Genomic DNA, 18,176 nt, shown 5'->3' with positions numbered 1-18,176 from the left:
GCACGCCTGTATCTTAGATATCGGTGTTTTACCGCGCCCCTTGTACGCGATATCCCGTCTAAGCTGCCTTGAGCAGATATCAGCGACCAATGTAATTTGACCCGCCAGGATGGCAATACCACGCCTTGTTTCGGGTGTAAACAAACTTACCTCAATCCATCAACGCATTCGATCACTCAATTTAACTCAAAATATGTGGAATATGGTTTTTAATATAGTTTTATATAGCCTAAATGTTATTTCGATAACTTTACACCGTTTTTGTCGTTTGATATAATTAATCTAATATGAATGTGTTTTAAATACAATGACTTTGTTCAAAATTATTCAAATATCATGTTTAAATTTAAATTGACTATATTTAACCCCCTATGTAAAGGTTACTCCTTCGAGGATTGTTATTTACTCGTATTCAATAATACATGTGTCATTCATAAAAGTGCAATTTAGCCAAAATAGATAAATTGTTTCTTTCCGTATCATTAGACAAGAAAGTTCAGTTTATGCTGGACGCTCACCCCGCAGTTCCCTATGATATACACAAACATAACATAGTATATAAACACTAATTGTTTGTAAGGCCTCTGTATAATATTTGTATTCTGTGGATCAAAGACATGTCAGGTGGGTTGAAGGGAAGATTTTTCCCTTTTTGTATTAAGGGATTTGCTTTGTTTTTTATGAATTTTTTGACAGCCTTAATGGAAAAATAAGATTATATTATGCATATTTTTTTTGCTACGGATAGATGTAATACATATTAAATATACTGAATCATTGTATGTTCAATTTATTAAGGGAATAGTTAATAACCCGGAAGGCATTAAGGTTACATCGTTGATAAGAAATAGAAAAGTAATAGATCGCTGAAAGCGGGTCAGTATCCTTCAATGATGCGAAATTCGCGTGCTGAATCTGGTAATTAAGTTTATTGTGTTGTCAATTAATTTTGAAACCTTTATTGCCAAAATCGTTTTTAAATTTTGATTTTTTATTAAATAAAAATTCAAAATTGGTTTTAAATACTTTCCTACCTAACGAGAGGTAAGTAACATACTCATTTCAATTCATTATTTGAACTCTTTAAATTTTAAAAATGCATATTAAATCTTTATTTATCCATTGCCAGAGGAGTAGACATCTAACAGAAAAAGAAACAACATTTTTAATTATAAAGTCCACACATATGTGTAATATAATATTGCAGTGATTGCGATTAATTTTGTATCTGTAGTTCAAGTCTAGTTCTACTATCCTACAAATATTATAAATGCGAAAGTTTGGGAGAATGAATGTGTATATAATATGTTTGTTACTCTTTCACGCAAATACTACTGAACCGATTACAATGAAATTTAGCACACATATAGAAGGTAACTTGGATTAACACATGGCATAGGTTTTATTCCGGAAATCCCATGGGAAACTATGCAGGTTTTTCTTTAAAAATGTGGACGAAGCCGCGGGCGGAAAGCTAGTAGTCAATATTGCACGACTCATGATGCGAAGCATCAGAGAGTGCTTTACGATCGAAAAATTTTTTTCGCCTCATTTTTGCAGCTATTCTTATTATTATAGCCTTGTTAGTTCACGGAATCAAGATATTTTGCATACTATTGTCGAGATAATTTAGTGGAGATTAATCCCATACTTTTTAAAAATTGATTTACTTCAATAGAATTGGAAAAAAACACCGAAATAGGTCAAAAAATTTTCCTGTCCGTCATGTGTGAAACCTGAAAACACCATGTGAAAAAATCCATCATTTGAGTTAAATTTTTTTTTTAAATATTCTAATCGACGATTGTAGGTCACTGAATGCGAATGATTAATTAATTCAGTGTCGTTTAATTGCAATTAATAAAAAACGAAAACTACAAGACTGTATATCTATATATATCCATGTAAAATTAACATGGATGGTGATATATCTATATTTATTTTTATATTTCATAATTAAATGAGCATTATGAGTCGTGCACTTTTGGATTTTTTATAAAATTTAAAACAGAAAGCTCCTCTCAATCAATGAAAATCGCTTTATCCGTCTAATTTCCATCAGCCGTCACAATAAGAACATTTCGCATGCAAATTGAATCCGTAAGTTTGCAGCGACGCAAGTTGAAATGAGTAATGCACGTTTAAATGCATATTTGCACAAATACTGTTGCATAACTTAAACGTCCTTATGAATCAGCGTTTACAATGCGCTGGCTATGATCCCTTTAAATTTAAGATCTGCATTTGAAATTTATAAAGCAAACATTGCATGTTTAAATCATACGATAACAGCGTATACGATCTCTACGTATGTAATCCTCACCCTGCCACGTTTTAGTGTACCTAATACATTATTATGGTTGCGTGGAAAAGTAGAAAAAATTTTGTAAATTTACTTCGTTTTTTTTTTCTCTTTTTTTATATATAACTTTTTGAGAGCCAACAACATTTGAGCAAGATGTCTATATTTGATTAATGAATTGTTGAGACTTTGCTTGAGAATTTTTAAATGTATGCGACTGCCAAAAACATTATTTATTTGAGAGTATAATATTTATAAATAACTTTCTATACATATACTGGCTAACGCATTAAACGGAATGTAAAAATTCAGAGTTTTCTTACATAGAAAAGATTAATTATACAGCAACGCTTTTACCTACGCTGTGATTTTCTCTTATTACAAAGATTTCTAAAACATTCACGTTCGAACAGTCCACCTCAAAATATATCGAAGGAAAACCATAGAAAATCTCCATGTAAATTGGAAGCAAAGTAGGCTTGAATCCTCGATTAGCGTGTAATACGAGCGTATATCCTTTAAGCTTACCGCAAATAGAATTGGCTCGGCATGAAACTATTAGGCCTAGTCTTCACCATGTTCCGTTATCGAAAAACGGTTTAAGAGAAACCGATTCGACGGCTTTAACACAAACGCATTCATGCCCAAATCTGTTGCAAATCGTCTAAAATGCTTTCATTTTAGTTACATCGTATTTCAGCAACAAATAAAATGCACTCGCATCAGTTACGGCGCGTTTTTCCTCTGCTAATGTTTAAAAAGGGATTCGGCTGGGAAAATTCAACACGTACTTTGATAATTTGAATTTTAAATCAGCACTTTTGTATTTGCGAAACTTCGCTTACAAATACGCGTTCTTTTCTAATCAAAACGACTGTATTATATAAATAAAACAAACATTTAAATGTTTGTTTATTAATTTGCAATCCAGTGTACTTAACCCTTTAACTGCGTAATGTCTTCACGCCAGTTAGCTTTAATGTTTTACGATATTACCTATAAAATTGCCTCCATTTAGTCTGGATAACCCCACCTATTATTGCGATGCTAATCACTTTATTGATATCATCAGTGAAATCGAGCGATACAATGCGTTAATTACGACGACGTGAAGTGTAAAATGTATATATATACGATTTAGATTTCAATTTGGGTTTAATGCTTTGTAATAGTTATAGGAATTCAATAAAATATCAGTTGCAGTTCATGGCACCCTAGTATCTGTTTTAGGAACGTTTTGGTATAAAAATAATAGGAATTATAGGTCAATACCTAAGAAAATAGAAAGAAAAACGGACAATTCCTCGTTAAGTCCAATGCCTTTACTCTCTGCCCACAGATTTTTTTTTTAACTACTGATTCGTTTTACAATCGAACAATCGCCAATTAACTAATTTAGTCAAAACTTTAATAACCTCATATCCGATTTAATAACCTCATATTTCCCTGAATAAATTCATTGTTTGCTTAATATTCCACCTAATATAGGTATGCATTACTTCGAATATTCCATTGTACAGTCATCTGCACGGAATGCAGATCCCAATAAAATATCAAGCACGTCCTAGGCTGAGCCAATTTCCATTCTGGAGCTCAGTGAAGCAAATACAGCCTGCCAATTAGTCTCACACACCAAAATCGTATTTGATTCGAGTACGAAATACTATTCAGGATTTTACAGCCCTTATTGAGTTTATATTTTAAATAGGGAGTGAACGCGGTTTATTGGACATGTGAAGCTGACAGCAGTGGTAAATTATGTCCTTAAATTCTGAATATCTATATTTTTAACTAGATATTATGTTCAATTATTTAAACTTAAGATATATAGTGGTTTAATTTATGTTCATACAATTATTTTTAAGAGAAATTTAATTCTTTCTAAGAATTCGCAATATTTTATTAAACGTTAGAAATTTATATTTTAATAAACAAAACCCACTTAACGTTGCTGGAAGTAAAGTAGTATATTAGCGTTGCAGAGGATTAAAATAAGCATGCGGAACATGAAATGTTATGAAACGAAGTTTATATTACTGTAGGTAATAAAGTTCCGCAGTAAGCGAATGTCCAAAACACGCGTGATTCAAAACAAGGGAATCCGCAAACAAAAGCGCAGCCACAAAAGGTGAACGCATCGTTAGTTGCACAAGATTTATCAGAGACTCAGTGCCATAAGTTATAGCTCATCCCCCTGTCCCAAACATGTGTGATCCGACTCGCTAAAATGCTGCTCGCTGTTTGATAAATTCAGCAAGAAGGCCATTAGTATTGCACTAATCCCACTCCTGTAGCAAAGTGTTAAACTTTTTACATTATATTTAATTCAAAATTGCGCTTGAAAGCTATAAAAGCCTCGAATAGTAATTTTATATAAAAGCAATCTTTTACGAATTGAATGAAAAACACGTTTTTGCTGGCGCTATGACGCTTTGCTTACTCCATTCACGTTTTAATTGACTCGAAAATAAAGTGATAAAAGGATTTTTAATTAAGCCGGACCCTACCTTGAAGCTTAATGTGTTCATTTCGCTCATCGAAGCTTAACACGAACTAGGTGTGAAATTTTTAAAATATAAAGTATCGCACTTGGCAGACAATGCAACAGACAGTGAAATGGCGCCATTTCGCAGAGGCGCGCCGTCAACGGCACGTGCCCTGCAGTCTTTATTAGCGCGGTTTCAACAAATAACCGGCTTTGCCGTCCACGCCCGACTGGCTCTTACTATGACAACTCACTTCACCTGATTAAATAAACCTCATCCACGATTAGCTTTCCCCATGTGACATGTCATCCACGCGATAATGTATTAAAAATAACATTCTTATTTGTGTTCTATGGCGTCCATCGCTCTGTTTTAATCTACGTTTTTACGTTTTGCTTTGAAAATAAAACTCATATTTATGTAGATCGCCTCAGTGTGCGCTTTTATGAATCACGAGATCTTTTTGATCATTTGCAATCGTGTTATTTAATCAAATAGTAAGGGACTACGACGTGTGTCAGATTGTGATTCTGGATTATGGTTAGATGAGCAATTTGCACGGATAATAATAAAAGTTAGATCATTTTCACTATGATTATTTATTTATATCTAAACCCTGATTTCAGTGAATATTTAAATAAGTCAATTCAAATTTACGTTATCTGTGAAATAAATTATCTACTTTTTTCTGTGAGGAGTAGTAAAGCAGTGCATTCAGATTTCGATAGATGAAAGAAACAATATTTTAAATGTTATTAGCACGATTTACCAGAGCTCATAACATCTACTCTAACTGATGATGATCTATGCTGCTAAAAACCAAAATAACCATGAAAGATTCGGAAAGAATTGTATTTAAAAAATTCAGTTCAAAAAATAATAAATTTTGTTGCAAATTCTATCGTATTACGCACTCATCCAAATGTAGCTGATAAAGTAGCTGTTCAAAAATGCATTAAATATTTAAATTTACTCATAGATAATAATTATCAACTGTCATTTTAGTACTGCCACTCTACGCATTTGAAGTAACCCTTAAATTTAATTTAACTGAGAACAAATTTGTTTTAACGCTCAACAACCGTGCAATAAAACCGTCTAAGCTACAGCCAACCGAAATTATTTAACAATTATTTTGTTCAGTAAAACATTCTGTTTCTAAATGTATTAAACTTGTGCACTAATTGAAGTTAGAGAACTGACGACGTCGTTAGGCAAAGTCGGCACGGTATCTTTTACCAAACGAGTGTTTTGTTGTAAATTCTAAGATATATTTGATTATTGTATCTTATCGTAAATTATTTTGTAGTTAAATGAAGATAGCAATAATCAGTTCAGTCGATTAAGAAAAAAATCGGCTTGGTTTGTTGAATTTAATAGCACTTTTAGTTTAATTTAATTATACGTTTTAGTTTAATTAATACGTTGTATTAAAAAAATAATTGCTATAACCATTTGATATAATTATATTTTTCTATTTAAAATAACCTTCCTTGGTAAACAAGAGAAGAACTACGGAGGCTACTACTACGGTGCTACGCCGTAGTACATTGTTTTTCGTAGAACCCGTTATTCTCACAATCAAACCTTTCTATTGTTTAAAAAATCAAACATTGTTTAGACATAAGTAGTTAGGAAGTATATCTAGATAAAAATGTTGGAATCAATGTAATAGTACCTACCTACAGAAAACCGCCATTTCAGTAGTAGGTATCCAAATATAATATTTTTAAGATACAACAATAACACCAAGATATTTAATGGATTTTAAACTTTCACATTCCTATTCATCGTTATTAATGTCGGATTATCTTTATCAATGTATTAACTACAAATTATGTAAATATACTATCAAACTTGTAAGTTTAATAAATATTTAGATACTAGCCATCCTAACTTTAGCCACAAGCCAAACTAATATTTGTCTTCGATAAAACTAATAGTATAGTAAACAAGCTAACTTGTCTAGAAAGAACTCAACTTAATCACGAACGAAGCATCACTACATAGTATAAAACAAAGTCGCTTTCCCTGTCCCTATGTCCCTATGTCCCTTTGTACGCTTAAATCTTTGAAACTACGCAACGGATTTTGATGCGGTTTTTTTTAATGGATAGAGTGATTCAAGAGGAAGGTTTATATGTATAATAGCATCCATTAAGTAGTGGAGAAGTACTGTTATTTTTGAGGTCTCTAATGTGATGTCGTAAAAAATTACATTTTTTCCGCTTACATTGCAAACGCAGGCTGAACCATACGAGTTTTATAAAAATAATGTACTAAGTATTATACACATTGAAAAGGTCTATAGAAAAGTCCGCGATGGTATATGTCTATCTCTTATGGATAACCCAAAATAACTTTTTTTGTCATTTACTTTTTACGACAAATAATGGCTAATTTTCGATGCGATTTTAACCAATACTGCATTAATCCTTAACCAATTAAATACCTCGAATACATTGTTCATTTAATATAGATCTATATGGCCCTTTACACCGTATGATTTAAGTGAATATATTCGAAGATATTACAGATTTAAAAATTGCGGGACGTAGCGTTTGCGGCGGTACCGGCCAGCCGCCCGGCTATCTATTTTATACCCATGCGAAGCCGGAGCGGGCCGCTATGTTTTTATATACAACGTTCACAGTTTTTCTGTAGTGTATTTAGTATCAGCATTGCACCCGTGCGAAGCCGGGGCGGGTCGCTAGTAACAGATAAGAACTAAAATAACTTAATATACTTGTCCAATCCGTCCAATATACCAACCGTGTAGTAACTATGGTACACAAAATTCACCCTTATTCTCATTTGCCATAAAGAGCATAATGTAAGGGACTCAGTTTTTCTTATTTTACGACAACACACGTCTTCTAGTTAGAAGTTATGTACAAACATATTAATCAGGACGAAAGGACCCAGAATGGAGAAAATTTAGGATATCTTTTGGCACAACTTACTATATTTATAACGTCATAATGTCAGTTTAAATGTTCCATAATTCAAAGCAAATAATATAGTGACCAGTAAAAACTTACATTTTATAAAACTTTGCTTATTGCATGATCATAATAACTCTCTCTATGTGCAATGAACTAATAACGTCAGCTTCCTATTTCGGTTTAAAGAACTTTATTTAACTCATAAACAAGAACAATACAATATGATCTTTTACACATATTATGAAAAATAACAACTTACATCGATTTTTTAGAATAGCAACCAATTCCCACTTCAATTGTAGCGAGTATCGAAATTTACGCATGTGTCATGGTCTGGTCTAGAGAGCCAGACTTAGTGCCTAGATTACTGAAATGGCACTAATCTCACCACTTCTATTCCGATTGATTAGCTAGATATTGATAATTTAGAGCTCTGTGACACTTCAACCGCTTAATGTTGTTTCTCAGCACATTATTAAAAGTAAATAATTAAAAAACAGCGACACAATATAGAGCTATAATTTAAAACGTGCATAAATTAACATGTGGGTATAGTCGAGATAGGATTTATTAAACGGATCGAAAAAATACGTAATGGATTATCGAACAGATTTTTATTTCACCACAGCAATAGTTCACTCGCTGGAACAAAACCAAGTCAAAACTCAAAATATTCAAATTGCAAGTCCTGTCGTCGCAACGTTGTTGGCAGCCAACCAGGTTTGGGTTGGGTTATCCTCACCGTTTATTGGTAAAGCCACAGTACACTTTAACGTGTACATGTTTACATGTGGTTACACACCGAAATGTTAAAATAACACTCAGTACTAACATATAGATCTAATATCTTTGGTAAGATTACAAAATATTTTTCAAGTGCTTTTTTACATTTACTGTTTAATACTTTTAGCTGTATCGTCTTCGTCATCTGTATGTTATGTAGACCATCATGATTGATGCTCGATCGAAATTATTGATTTTTAACAACAAAACATTTTTAAAAGAAATGTCTGCTTAAAATATCTTCTTTGTTTCTTCGATGTGATGTTCTTATTCTGCAATAAAAATAAGTTTAATATAGGTATCTAAAATATGGTCAAACAAGTAATGAAATTTCAATACAAATGTTTGTTAAACCGCAGCTTTATTTAGTTCAATATACACCAGTCCTTACAAAGATATCGTGGTAACAAACAGCCGTAGGCTCGAATGAGCGCAGATTAGTGCGAGACGGGATTATGTGTCGGAAGGATACCATGAGCTTTGCAATCGAACTGCGATGTAGTGGAACTGTATGGGCTTTATTATGGGATTTGGTTATGCTTGTGTTATCGAGCTTTTGATCAATTGATGATTGTCGCTATAGATAATAACGTTACGTAACATTTTTATTAATGAAGAGATTGGATATAAATATAAAATCTAAATACCTATTGAATGATAAGTAGAAGTTCATTTTTCATTTATTATTTATTATTTCCGATAAAAAAGTTTAGGTACTGTTGTCAAGTACATTTTTTAAACTTTCAACTAACATAAAGAGAGAATTTCATTAATTATTCATTAGCAAAATAAAAAAGAATTAGAATTTTATAAACGTTGAACGGCTAATGCATTTGGAAAACAGAAGATATGAATAAAGGTACAAATGGTATTGCGTGCAGGTAGACGCATAAAGTACAATAAAAGAGGATTTTCCTTAATACACCCTCGTCCCTCATACATTGTAGTCGTCTTACTTCGGTTGAATAACCAGGGAAGTGCAAGGGACGATTGCTATATCTAATTAATTAAATAAACAATTTATATTGTGAGATGTACCTACAGTCTGAATCGAGTTTCATAAAGAAAATCGCGAAATCACCGACAATATTTACGTAGGTATCTCATATTTATTTTTGTTTAACTGGTCAATTCGGATGGTAGCAAATTCTCAGTCATAATTATCTTCAAATCGGAAATAAAGATTTTTAACAAGATGTTTTTAATAACTTCTAGGTATCTAATGAGATATCGATATCTGGCTCTAATTACACACACAAGAATAGAGATATTAATCGAATATTGGCTCTACAAACACATTACTATTAATTCAGTATTATTTCCGCATACGATACAAATGATAGACTCGCCTAATTACCGCTAATGAGCATCTGATCTCACAGTTATATGTATAGATAGCATGTATAGGAAACACCCCCGGGACATTGGATGGTACGCCGCATAACGGAGGTAATTAAGGCCAATTAGAGCTGGCAACACTGCGAATAACGTCAAATAATATGTCATTTATGTTTTATGCGAACGAAATAAAAATGTGAATGGTAAAATTTCTTTTTCTATAACCAAAAATATAAACATCATTATAGATTTATTTTAGTAGAATCCACAATGTATATTCGTACCTACCTATAATGTTTGTTGATGTAGCTATTACATAAATTTTTATGTTTTACTTATGAAACTTTGCGATTTGTGCTGACTGCTGAGTAATGAATTATGTAGGTAACATCTTTAAATCTTCCACATTTCTTGCAAAATAAAATCATTTCATTTCATTTCAAACGTAACTACCTATCCACTTATATTTCGTGCTGTAATATTTTATCAGACTACTCCAATAACTGTACCTTAATAAATCAGTGATAGAAAACGTAAGCTTGCCAATAAGTACCTAATAATAATTTTCAAAATTGCAATGTCTAAAATAACGATTATTAGAACTTATAAGTTGGATCGGTAAAATTTGCTTAATAATAGATAGTTTTCTTAAATTTATTTACCAACCTATCGGACAGCAAGAAAGTAATTTCCCGTGCGTTTAAGAGCTCGATTCGTAAGATTTGTATTCAGAAGCACATAGCAAGTCAGTTCGGAAATGGGTCCCTAGACGACTAATGCGACAGTATTACGGACCTTTTCAAGGATTAGCAAGACTAATCCAGTCCAGTAATTCAATTAAAATTTTGCATAATAACGTCCTGTTTATTTAATATCATAAAACATAGCATCTGGATTATTTTGTTTGAAAACGTTAAGCTTAGACAAAGATGTAACCTGGAATATATGGAAGATGAAAATCCATGGAGGGTTGTCGCGTAAGAACTACAAGGACAGTTCTTTGGCATATTATGATAATATATATTATGTAGTTAGATGTAAGTAACATGTAATGTAAAATTATATTGTATATGGACATGACTTTAAAAGAGCAACTATGGAGTTTCTTGCCGGTTCTTCTCCATAGATACTGCTTTCCGAATCGGTGGTAAATTTAAAAAATGTACCTATAATTCAAAAGTGCTTCTGGAAGAAGTCTAATTGAATAAATAAATGTTTGAGTTTGAATGTTTTTTAGTTTATTGTATGTTAAATAAGTACAATTTAGTTTTTTCTCAGGGATTTATAAAAAAAGTTTCGGTTAGGTAGGATACAGGCTGATCTTGTTCATTCATAGGTAAATATATGAGTGAAAAAGATGTTATACGCATCAGTTTCGTTGGTACCATACAAGGGGACACGAAAATTCACTTTTTAAAGTCGCCCCGAGTGACGTAGGCTTCCTCTTTTTTGTTTTTATTAATTACGGCAGATTACAGCAGGGGTGAGCGTCTGATCTAAAAATACGCCTTATTCTACTGTTTTAGATATATAAAATGAAAGTGAACCAATAAGTTAAAGAACACAGCTACGTAGGTACGTATATTTCAATACAATTGATTGAGAACTGTAACAAGTTGCCGACTCTACTGAATAATACATTGACCAAGATCGAAAGAACTGGCAATAAAGAATTGGAAGCACTTTTATAGTCTGTAACGCATTAAAACCCTATCCTTAGACCCTTCATTAACATTTAAAGTGCGGCAAACGTTGGAACGCGATAAGAGATTATGCAAATTCATATCAAATTGTTAGTGGCCAAGGATTTTCACAACTAATCCTTAGAGTGGGTTCCAAATGCATATCTTTAAGCTTCTTTTCAACCCTCATGAATTATCTTTACATTTGTAATGATATGAAGTTTAAGTAAGAGAAATAGGGCTCATGTCTTGTTGTCAATAATGTAGTTTGATTTTAAAACATTTGTCTAATGAGTAATCTTTCTTAGACCCAATAAAATAAACTAAAACTTTAAAATATAAATACTTTATTCAAGAACAACAATTGCAAATAAATACAGCAATATTTCACTAACAATTCATACCTATATACGCAGTGATCTGATTTTATCAGAAAGTCCAAAAATAAAACAGAAGAACATAATACATACATAGGTATATGCATATTACATTTTTGATTACTACATAATAATGTGCTGTAAGATCGTTTTTCATTTCATTCATACAGAACGTAATCCTAATTTAATTTCACTTTATTCAAAGAAAATTTTAATTTATTTTTTCTATTCAGTTTTATCTTCACCCGGAGCGCCAATGAGATACCATCTTGTTCGCGCGCGAACCGCCATATTGCGCACAAGTCGCTTTTTATCGTCAAGAGATGGCGCCAAATCAAACAATATTTCCGTTTTATATGGCAACAACAATGCTGTTTTATAGGAATTTGCTATCTCATAAAGACACTGTAGACTCTTTATTCGTACATCCTGTTGAAGAAAAATATAAAAATTAGTTAACACAAGATGTAAAAAATAAAAATAATGAATTATTATAAAACTGAAGAGTTTGTTTGTTCACGCTAATTTCAGGAACTACCGGTCCGATTTGAAAAATTATTTCGGTGTTAGATAGCCCATTTATCGATGAAGGCTCTAGGCTATATTATATCATCACGCTAAGACCAATAGGAGGGAGCAATTCGGGTAAAACCGCGGGCACAGCTAGTAAACTATAAGTATGAAACTTCAATTGTAAAAAACCTTACCATAGATTTCATATAACCAGACAACTTCACAAGTCGCGGCAGAATCGTTTGTAGACTCTGTGCTACAATGAGATTTGTTGCTTCCACAAAGTAAATTAGTACATCTATCATAACTATAAGCAGATCTTTATTATCATAGTCCAAACCATCTACCACCAATGGTATGACCTAAAAAAATAATTTAATTATTTGACTTTTTGTCCAGAATCTACTTTGAATAGGGTTTCAGTCTTCATATTTATAGCTATTAATTTTCCAGATGTTAAGATAATTAAAAATAAATACATGTGTGTAGCAGTCTTTTTATCTTTTTTATACATATATGCCTTACTAATAGACAAACTCTCTTACCTTAGCAACCTCATTTTTAAGAACTGTTTTAGGCGCTTTTTCTAGTACATAAGCCCAACTTAATAAATATGCCTCTTTAGTAACTTCATTAAAGGGCCCCAATTTATCAGATAATGTAGCAAAAGACTGGAACATTCTCTGTTTATAGAGTATACTATTTCGACAGTGTAGTCTGGCATTCAGACTGTCTGGGTAGTCAGACATAATAAGTTTTATTGCCTCTGAACCTTGCTTACAGCAATCTGGGTTTGAAATGGTAAGTAGTATCTGCAAATTAAATGATTAAAATTATAAAATAAGGAATCAAATTTATTAGTCTTGTATTAATTGCAACAAAATATAAAATTTACTACGAGATGAGACTTTTGAGGTAATTGAAGTTGCTATTGATTTCAAATTATTCTAGTAATTTAAACATTTTTAACATACCTTTTGTAACCAAAACATGAATGTATCACTCCCTCTCAAAATTAAAGCCTTTGTGATCCATGCAAATAATTGTATCAATGGTGAACACAGATTCTGATTGTCCTTACTGCATGATGATAAATAATTCTTCAATAACTCATATAACAATTCAAATTTCTGTCCATAGTCTGCCTTATTTAAAAAGTGTGCAACCAAACAACATGCTTTAGTCCTTACAAATTCTTTGTCACTATTTAAAGCCGTTGAAAGAGACAACGTCATTATATCATCAAATATGGCATTACTAACACTCTTATGTAGGGGACGGTACAAACACTCCAGTAAAGGAAAATATATGTCATCACTTTTACATTTCTCAACTATTCCTGAACTATGCTTCTGTAAAATCGCCATCTGTTTCTCTGCAGGTAAGCTACACATTGTATTTGAAATTAGCATATATCCATGTTCCAAAGAGTCTTTAGCTGCTGTATTAATTTCCTTTAATAACCAATTTAGAATGGAATCTATTAAACCATGATCACTTTCTATTTGTGTAACTTTTTCATGTGTATACAAACTTGTGTTTGAAATTGAACCACTCAAGGCCTTTACAACATTAAAGGAATTTTTGTCACTCACAGTTATAATTTGAAGCATCTCTTCAATTATTACTTTGGTGAAATCATCTATACTTGCTAAGTTTGACAGCAAATTTAAGCGCTTTTGCTGCATAATCTTGTCATCGCCAATATTTTCAATACTACATTTTCCTTTCACAACTAAATCCATTATAAGCTCAGGGAATTTTCTGGCAATTGCATGTACAGTTTCAACGGTAACAGTAAGAACTTCATCATCTTCAGAATGCTGTACAATATGTATTAATATTTCTACAAACGGCAACACTAGATCTGCTTTCAAGGCTTCAATAGCTCTTATTAAAGTTTTAAATCCTGCAATTTGATGTTCCTTTTCTGGTTCACTAACAGCTGTGAGACAAAGCGTTGGTATTTCGTCAATTTGTTTTTCAATATTATTTAAAACATCCCATTTCTTTGCCAAATCATACATGTCACCCAAAAACTCTAGGCTAGATATCTGAAGCTTCAGTGATGTTTTGAAACCATAATATGCAACAATGGCAGGAATCATAGACTGTGTTATTATTATACAAGCCTCTTTGGAGCTATTTGCGGTTGTTAACAAAATTCTTGAAGCCTGAACAAATTGAGACACTGTATTTGAATCGGCTAGAGATGTTTGCATTGATATAAGTATCCCTTTGACAAAATTTTCAAATGATTGATCAGTGTTAGCCGAAGTTGCTAAATTAGCTACTAATGCAGATAAAGCCTCATGTGCTACAATTTTGAGCTCTTCATCAGTCTTTTGAAATATTTCTCTCTGTATTGATGACCACAATGCTTTTACAAATGGACTATAAGTTGAAGGTTTAAATGTTTTACAGCTCTCAGCCTGAAAAATATACAATCAGTTTTAATAACATAAAAATATGATTATCTTTAGTCAATACTTGATAAAAAATAGATTCAAAACTTGAAGATTTTAAAAAGAGAAATAAAGCCATAAAAATTGTACACTGTTTTTAACAGTGCCGTAGCAGTTAAATAAAGCCGTAAAAAACATACATTAAAAACTAACCAGCAATCGCAACGAATCCAACTTTGCAATCCGCAAATTCGAGTCTAACTTCTCTATTAACAACACCAGGCACTGTTCACCAAACTCTTGAACAGCGCAAAGACAAGGGCATAGAGCTTTAGCCAAATCATCTCTCGAGACAGCAGCTGGATCATCAGGCGATGGGTGGAAGTCAATTGGATAATAACATGATATCACTTCAAACATCTCATCCACTAAATGACCAAGGGGAATGTTTGCTAGGAACTTTGGCAAAAAACTAAATAGGAACAATAAGTTCCTTGGATCCCTCTCGCCGTCCATTGCTGAAATAATGCCGTAGACAAAATCTGGGCCTAATTGTTTTAAACCTGAAATGGTAATTAAATGATAATATATTAAAAGAGTATATGTAGCATTCAAAGAAAATATTTGTTAATTTATTATTGCTTTAATTAATGTAAACTTTTACTGATTAACAACTTTATCAAATTTTTAATAAAGGTGAAGATAAAAGAATCTTTTACTTACATTCAACATTTTTTTCTAACAATATATGAATCGTCATATAAATATTCTGTCTGTCTTGTCGCAGTTGTGATTGACATGCAACTTCTCTGAACAGCACAGTAAAATATTCAGCACAGAGGCCTAAATTATAGTTCTTCATTTCAATTAGAACCAAATATCCTTCTAATACCGCCGGTATTACTCTGTGGTTATCTTTCAACCGGTCTAAGTAAAACTTTGATATAAAATTGATTTGAACCTCCGATAAATAGTCTCTGGGCAGTTCTTTCAATATTTTTGTAAAAAATCTCATACCCTTTTCTCTGTTAGCTGCATCTTTGTTTGTTAAAACTCCACCCATATTTTCCACTATTTTTGTTATATCAAGGTAGCCAGATACAATATCTATAACAAACAGAGTTTATTATTTATGCTAGTTCAAAAGTTATTGCATACTTGATATGACATTAAATATTTCAAAACTAAGCACTCTGCTATTAGACAAGAGATTTTAAACAATTTTAAACAATACTATAAATAAATTAAATGCAACATATAAATTGATAAAATAATTCTAACTGAATCGCATTTGTGCTAAGGTTAAAATAAATAAATAAATAAATAAAGCTTTTATTAATTCCTTTACTTATATCTAATTACAAATTTTGTTGTTAGTGTGGTTAGTATTAACATTATTCTTATTTCTCTATAACAATTCTATTTTTTAAATATTAAATTAAGTGTTAGTTAATTAGTCTTTCTAATTGTAATAGTATGTAATTAAATATAATAAGGACCGCTTTTTGCGGTAAAAGCCTCCTCCAATTTCTTCCACTCATCCCTGTTCTTAGCTAATCTAGTCCAAAGGGCACCTGCATGATTTTTGATATCATCACTCCATCGTGTGATTGGTCTTCCCCTCTTACGCTTTTTATAAAAAGGTGTCCAATTTATTACCGAAAGGTTATCAAAATTAATATCTAATGTATTTGCCCACTTATATACAAAGAAACATGGTTTAGTGAGACTTGAAGGTTGGTTATCATGTTCTATGAATTCCAATGAGGAAGATGAAGATATTATCAGTTACAGAGGATAATACATTCAGTCACTGCCTCGGTTAGAAAGATAACTATGGCAATAAGATCGAAAGAAGTAATCTCAGATATATCTATAGGGTATGAAGCAAACAAAATAGGGTTTGCTTCATCCTACTAACAGTGGTAAATTAGTGCCTAAGTGTAGGGACTATGGGTTATGGACGTTACTCACTTAACTAGGTCGCACTTAACCAAGTTTCACTCTAATAGCTATTTCGAATAAATTACCTGTAATGATGCTATGCGTTTCATTAAATATATCACTTTGATGAATTATTTCTTCAGCCAAATCGGGTTTGAACCAAATTGGTTCCATTTTTATAATTTCAATTATTCCCCGTGATTTTTAAGTGTCTATTCAATTATATAACGCAGTTTTAGGGTAACAATCCTTTATATCAATAATGAACATTAGTATTTTAAGTTTTATTTATGTGTTTACACGCAGATTTAATTTGGATTTTGAAAGGAATATGTTGTTTTTTCTTGGTTATGTGAATGTCAATTGTCATGTGACATTTGACAAAGGCTAAGACATATATACATGATCCCAAATTTTGACAATTAAATCTGGTAATCAATGCGTTCATTAATAAATGTTGTATGCTGTTAATCTGTTATCCGTCTATAATGAATTTATTGAAGTGAAACTTCTTTATCAGGGTTGAAAAAAATTTAGTGTAACATGTTTTCGTTAGGCGTGACATTTTTCCGTTCGGCGCCATCTTTTTCTTATCCCTACCACGCGTGATTTGACGTATTTCTGTAAAGTTGCATAAAGTAAATTATTTTTTGAAAAATAAGGTCATAAAGAAGTTTCACTTCTTACGTGTGTACACTAGTACACGCACACATTTTTTTTAATCTGTGACAGTGATGTGACTTTTGCTGTTTTCCAATTACAGAGCATGATGCGACTCAGTGCCGCACAATGCCGAATTATGCTGATGCTTAATTGGAACATGAAACGCACCAGCAGGTTGCGCTAATGTTCAGTGTTGAAAAAAAAATATTCTTAGAGTTAGCAATAACCTCATTAATGTGTAAATAAAGTGGTATACATAATAATTGGTTGAAAAATATTTACGGTTATTTTAAGTAATTTGGATTTTGATTATTTCATTAACATTTTTTTCAACGTTTGTACCTTCATCCATACTTATATTTATTTTTTTAACACAATTTGAATTAACTTTGATTATTTCGAAAAAACTACAATGAAACGAAAGCTTTAATTTTTTTTCCAACAATTAATAATTACTAACGATAAATCGATTGCACGCATCAATTCACGCGCATTACTTTTTCTAGTGCTCGACTGTGCGAAGCGTTGCTGTAGTTGGAACATTCAACGTTAAGCATTATGCCGCATAATGCGCTCTAGTGCTGTAATTGGAAAACGGGGAGTGTGTGTGTGGCGAGGTGTGTGGCTTCCTCTGAACAACGATCATATGGAACTGCCATATGCATGTACTTTTCCTGCATACCTAAGTAAACAAATCGGGGAACAAACATGGCGGGCTAGGGACGTTCACTTGTTCGT

General features: G+C 32.2%; 2 protein-coding genes across 2 annotated transcripts in view; both read right to left on the bottom strand.

Annotated features, from left to right (window-relative positions):
- The window catches only part of Dok (docking protein homolog), a 246,996-nt gene that overhangs the window by 220,478 nt on the left and 8,342 nt on the right, over window positions 1–18,176 (bottom strand). The gene's annotated exons all lie outside the window — the stretch shown is intronic.
- Window positions 11,867–17,132, bottom strand: Mms19 (MMS19 nucleotide excision repair protein). The gene is made up of 7 exons (XM_089703507.1): window positions 16,862–17,132; window positions 15,555–15,938; window positions 15,045–15,394; window positions 13,401–14,858; window positions 12,972–13,238; window positions 12,621–12,788; window positions 11,867–12,342 (listed from the first exon to the last, which is right to left on the bottom strand). The coding sequence occupies exons 1-7, from the start codon at window positions 16,947–16,949 to the stop codon at window positions 12,139–12,141; spliced, it is 2,919 nt and encodes a 972-aa protein (XP_089559633.1). The 5' UTR covers window positions 16,950–17,132; the 3' UTR covers window positions 11,867–12,138.

This window comes from Colias philodice, chromosome 14 (assembly GCF_061535455.1).
Source record: "Colias philodice isolate Cphi_HAF_F1 chromosome 14, ilColPhil1 Martin Lab GWU primary, whole genome shotgun sequence".
NCBI lineage: Eukaryota > Metazoa > Arthropoda > Insecta > Lepidoptera > Pieridae > Colias > Colias philodice.
This window is presented reverse-complemented; position numbering and strand designations above follow the sequence as displayed.

Bases quoted from the DNA above. Each gene is read 5' to 3' on its own strand.
- Mms19 (XM_089703507.1), bottom strand. From the start codon at position 16,949: ATGGAACCAATTTGGTTCAAACCCGATTTGGCTGAAGAAATAATTCAT. The intron at 14,859-15,044 runs GTTAGTTTTTAA...TATATTTTTCAG, and splicing joins TGGATTCGTTGCGATTGCTG to GCTGAGAGCTGTAAAACATT. The intron at 12,343-12,620 runs GTAAGGTTTTTT...TTTCTTCAACAG, and splicing joins CTGGTTATATGAAATCTATG to GATGTACGAATAAAGAGTCT.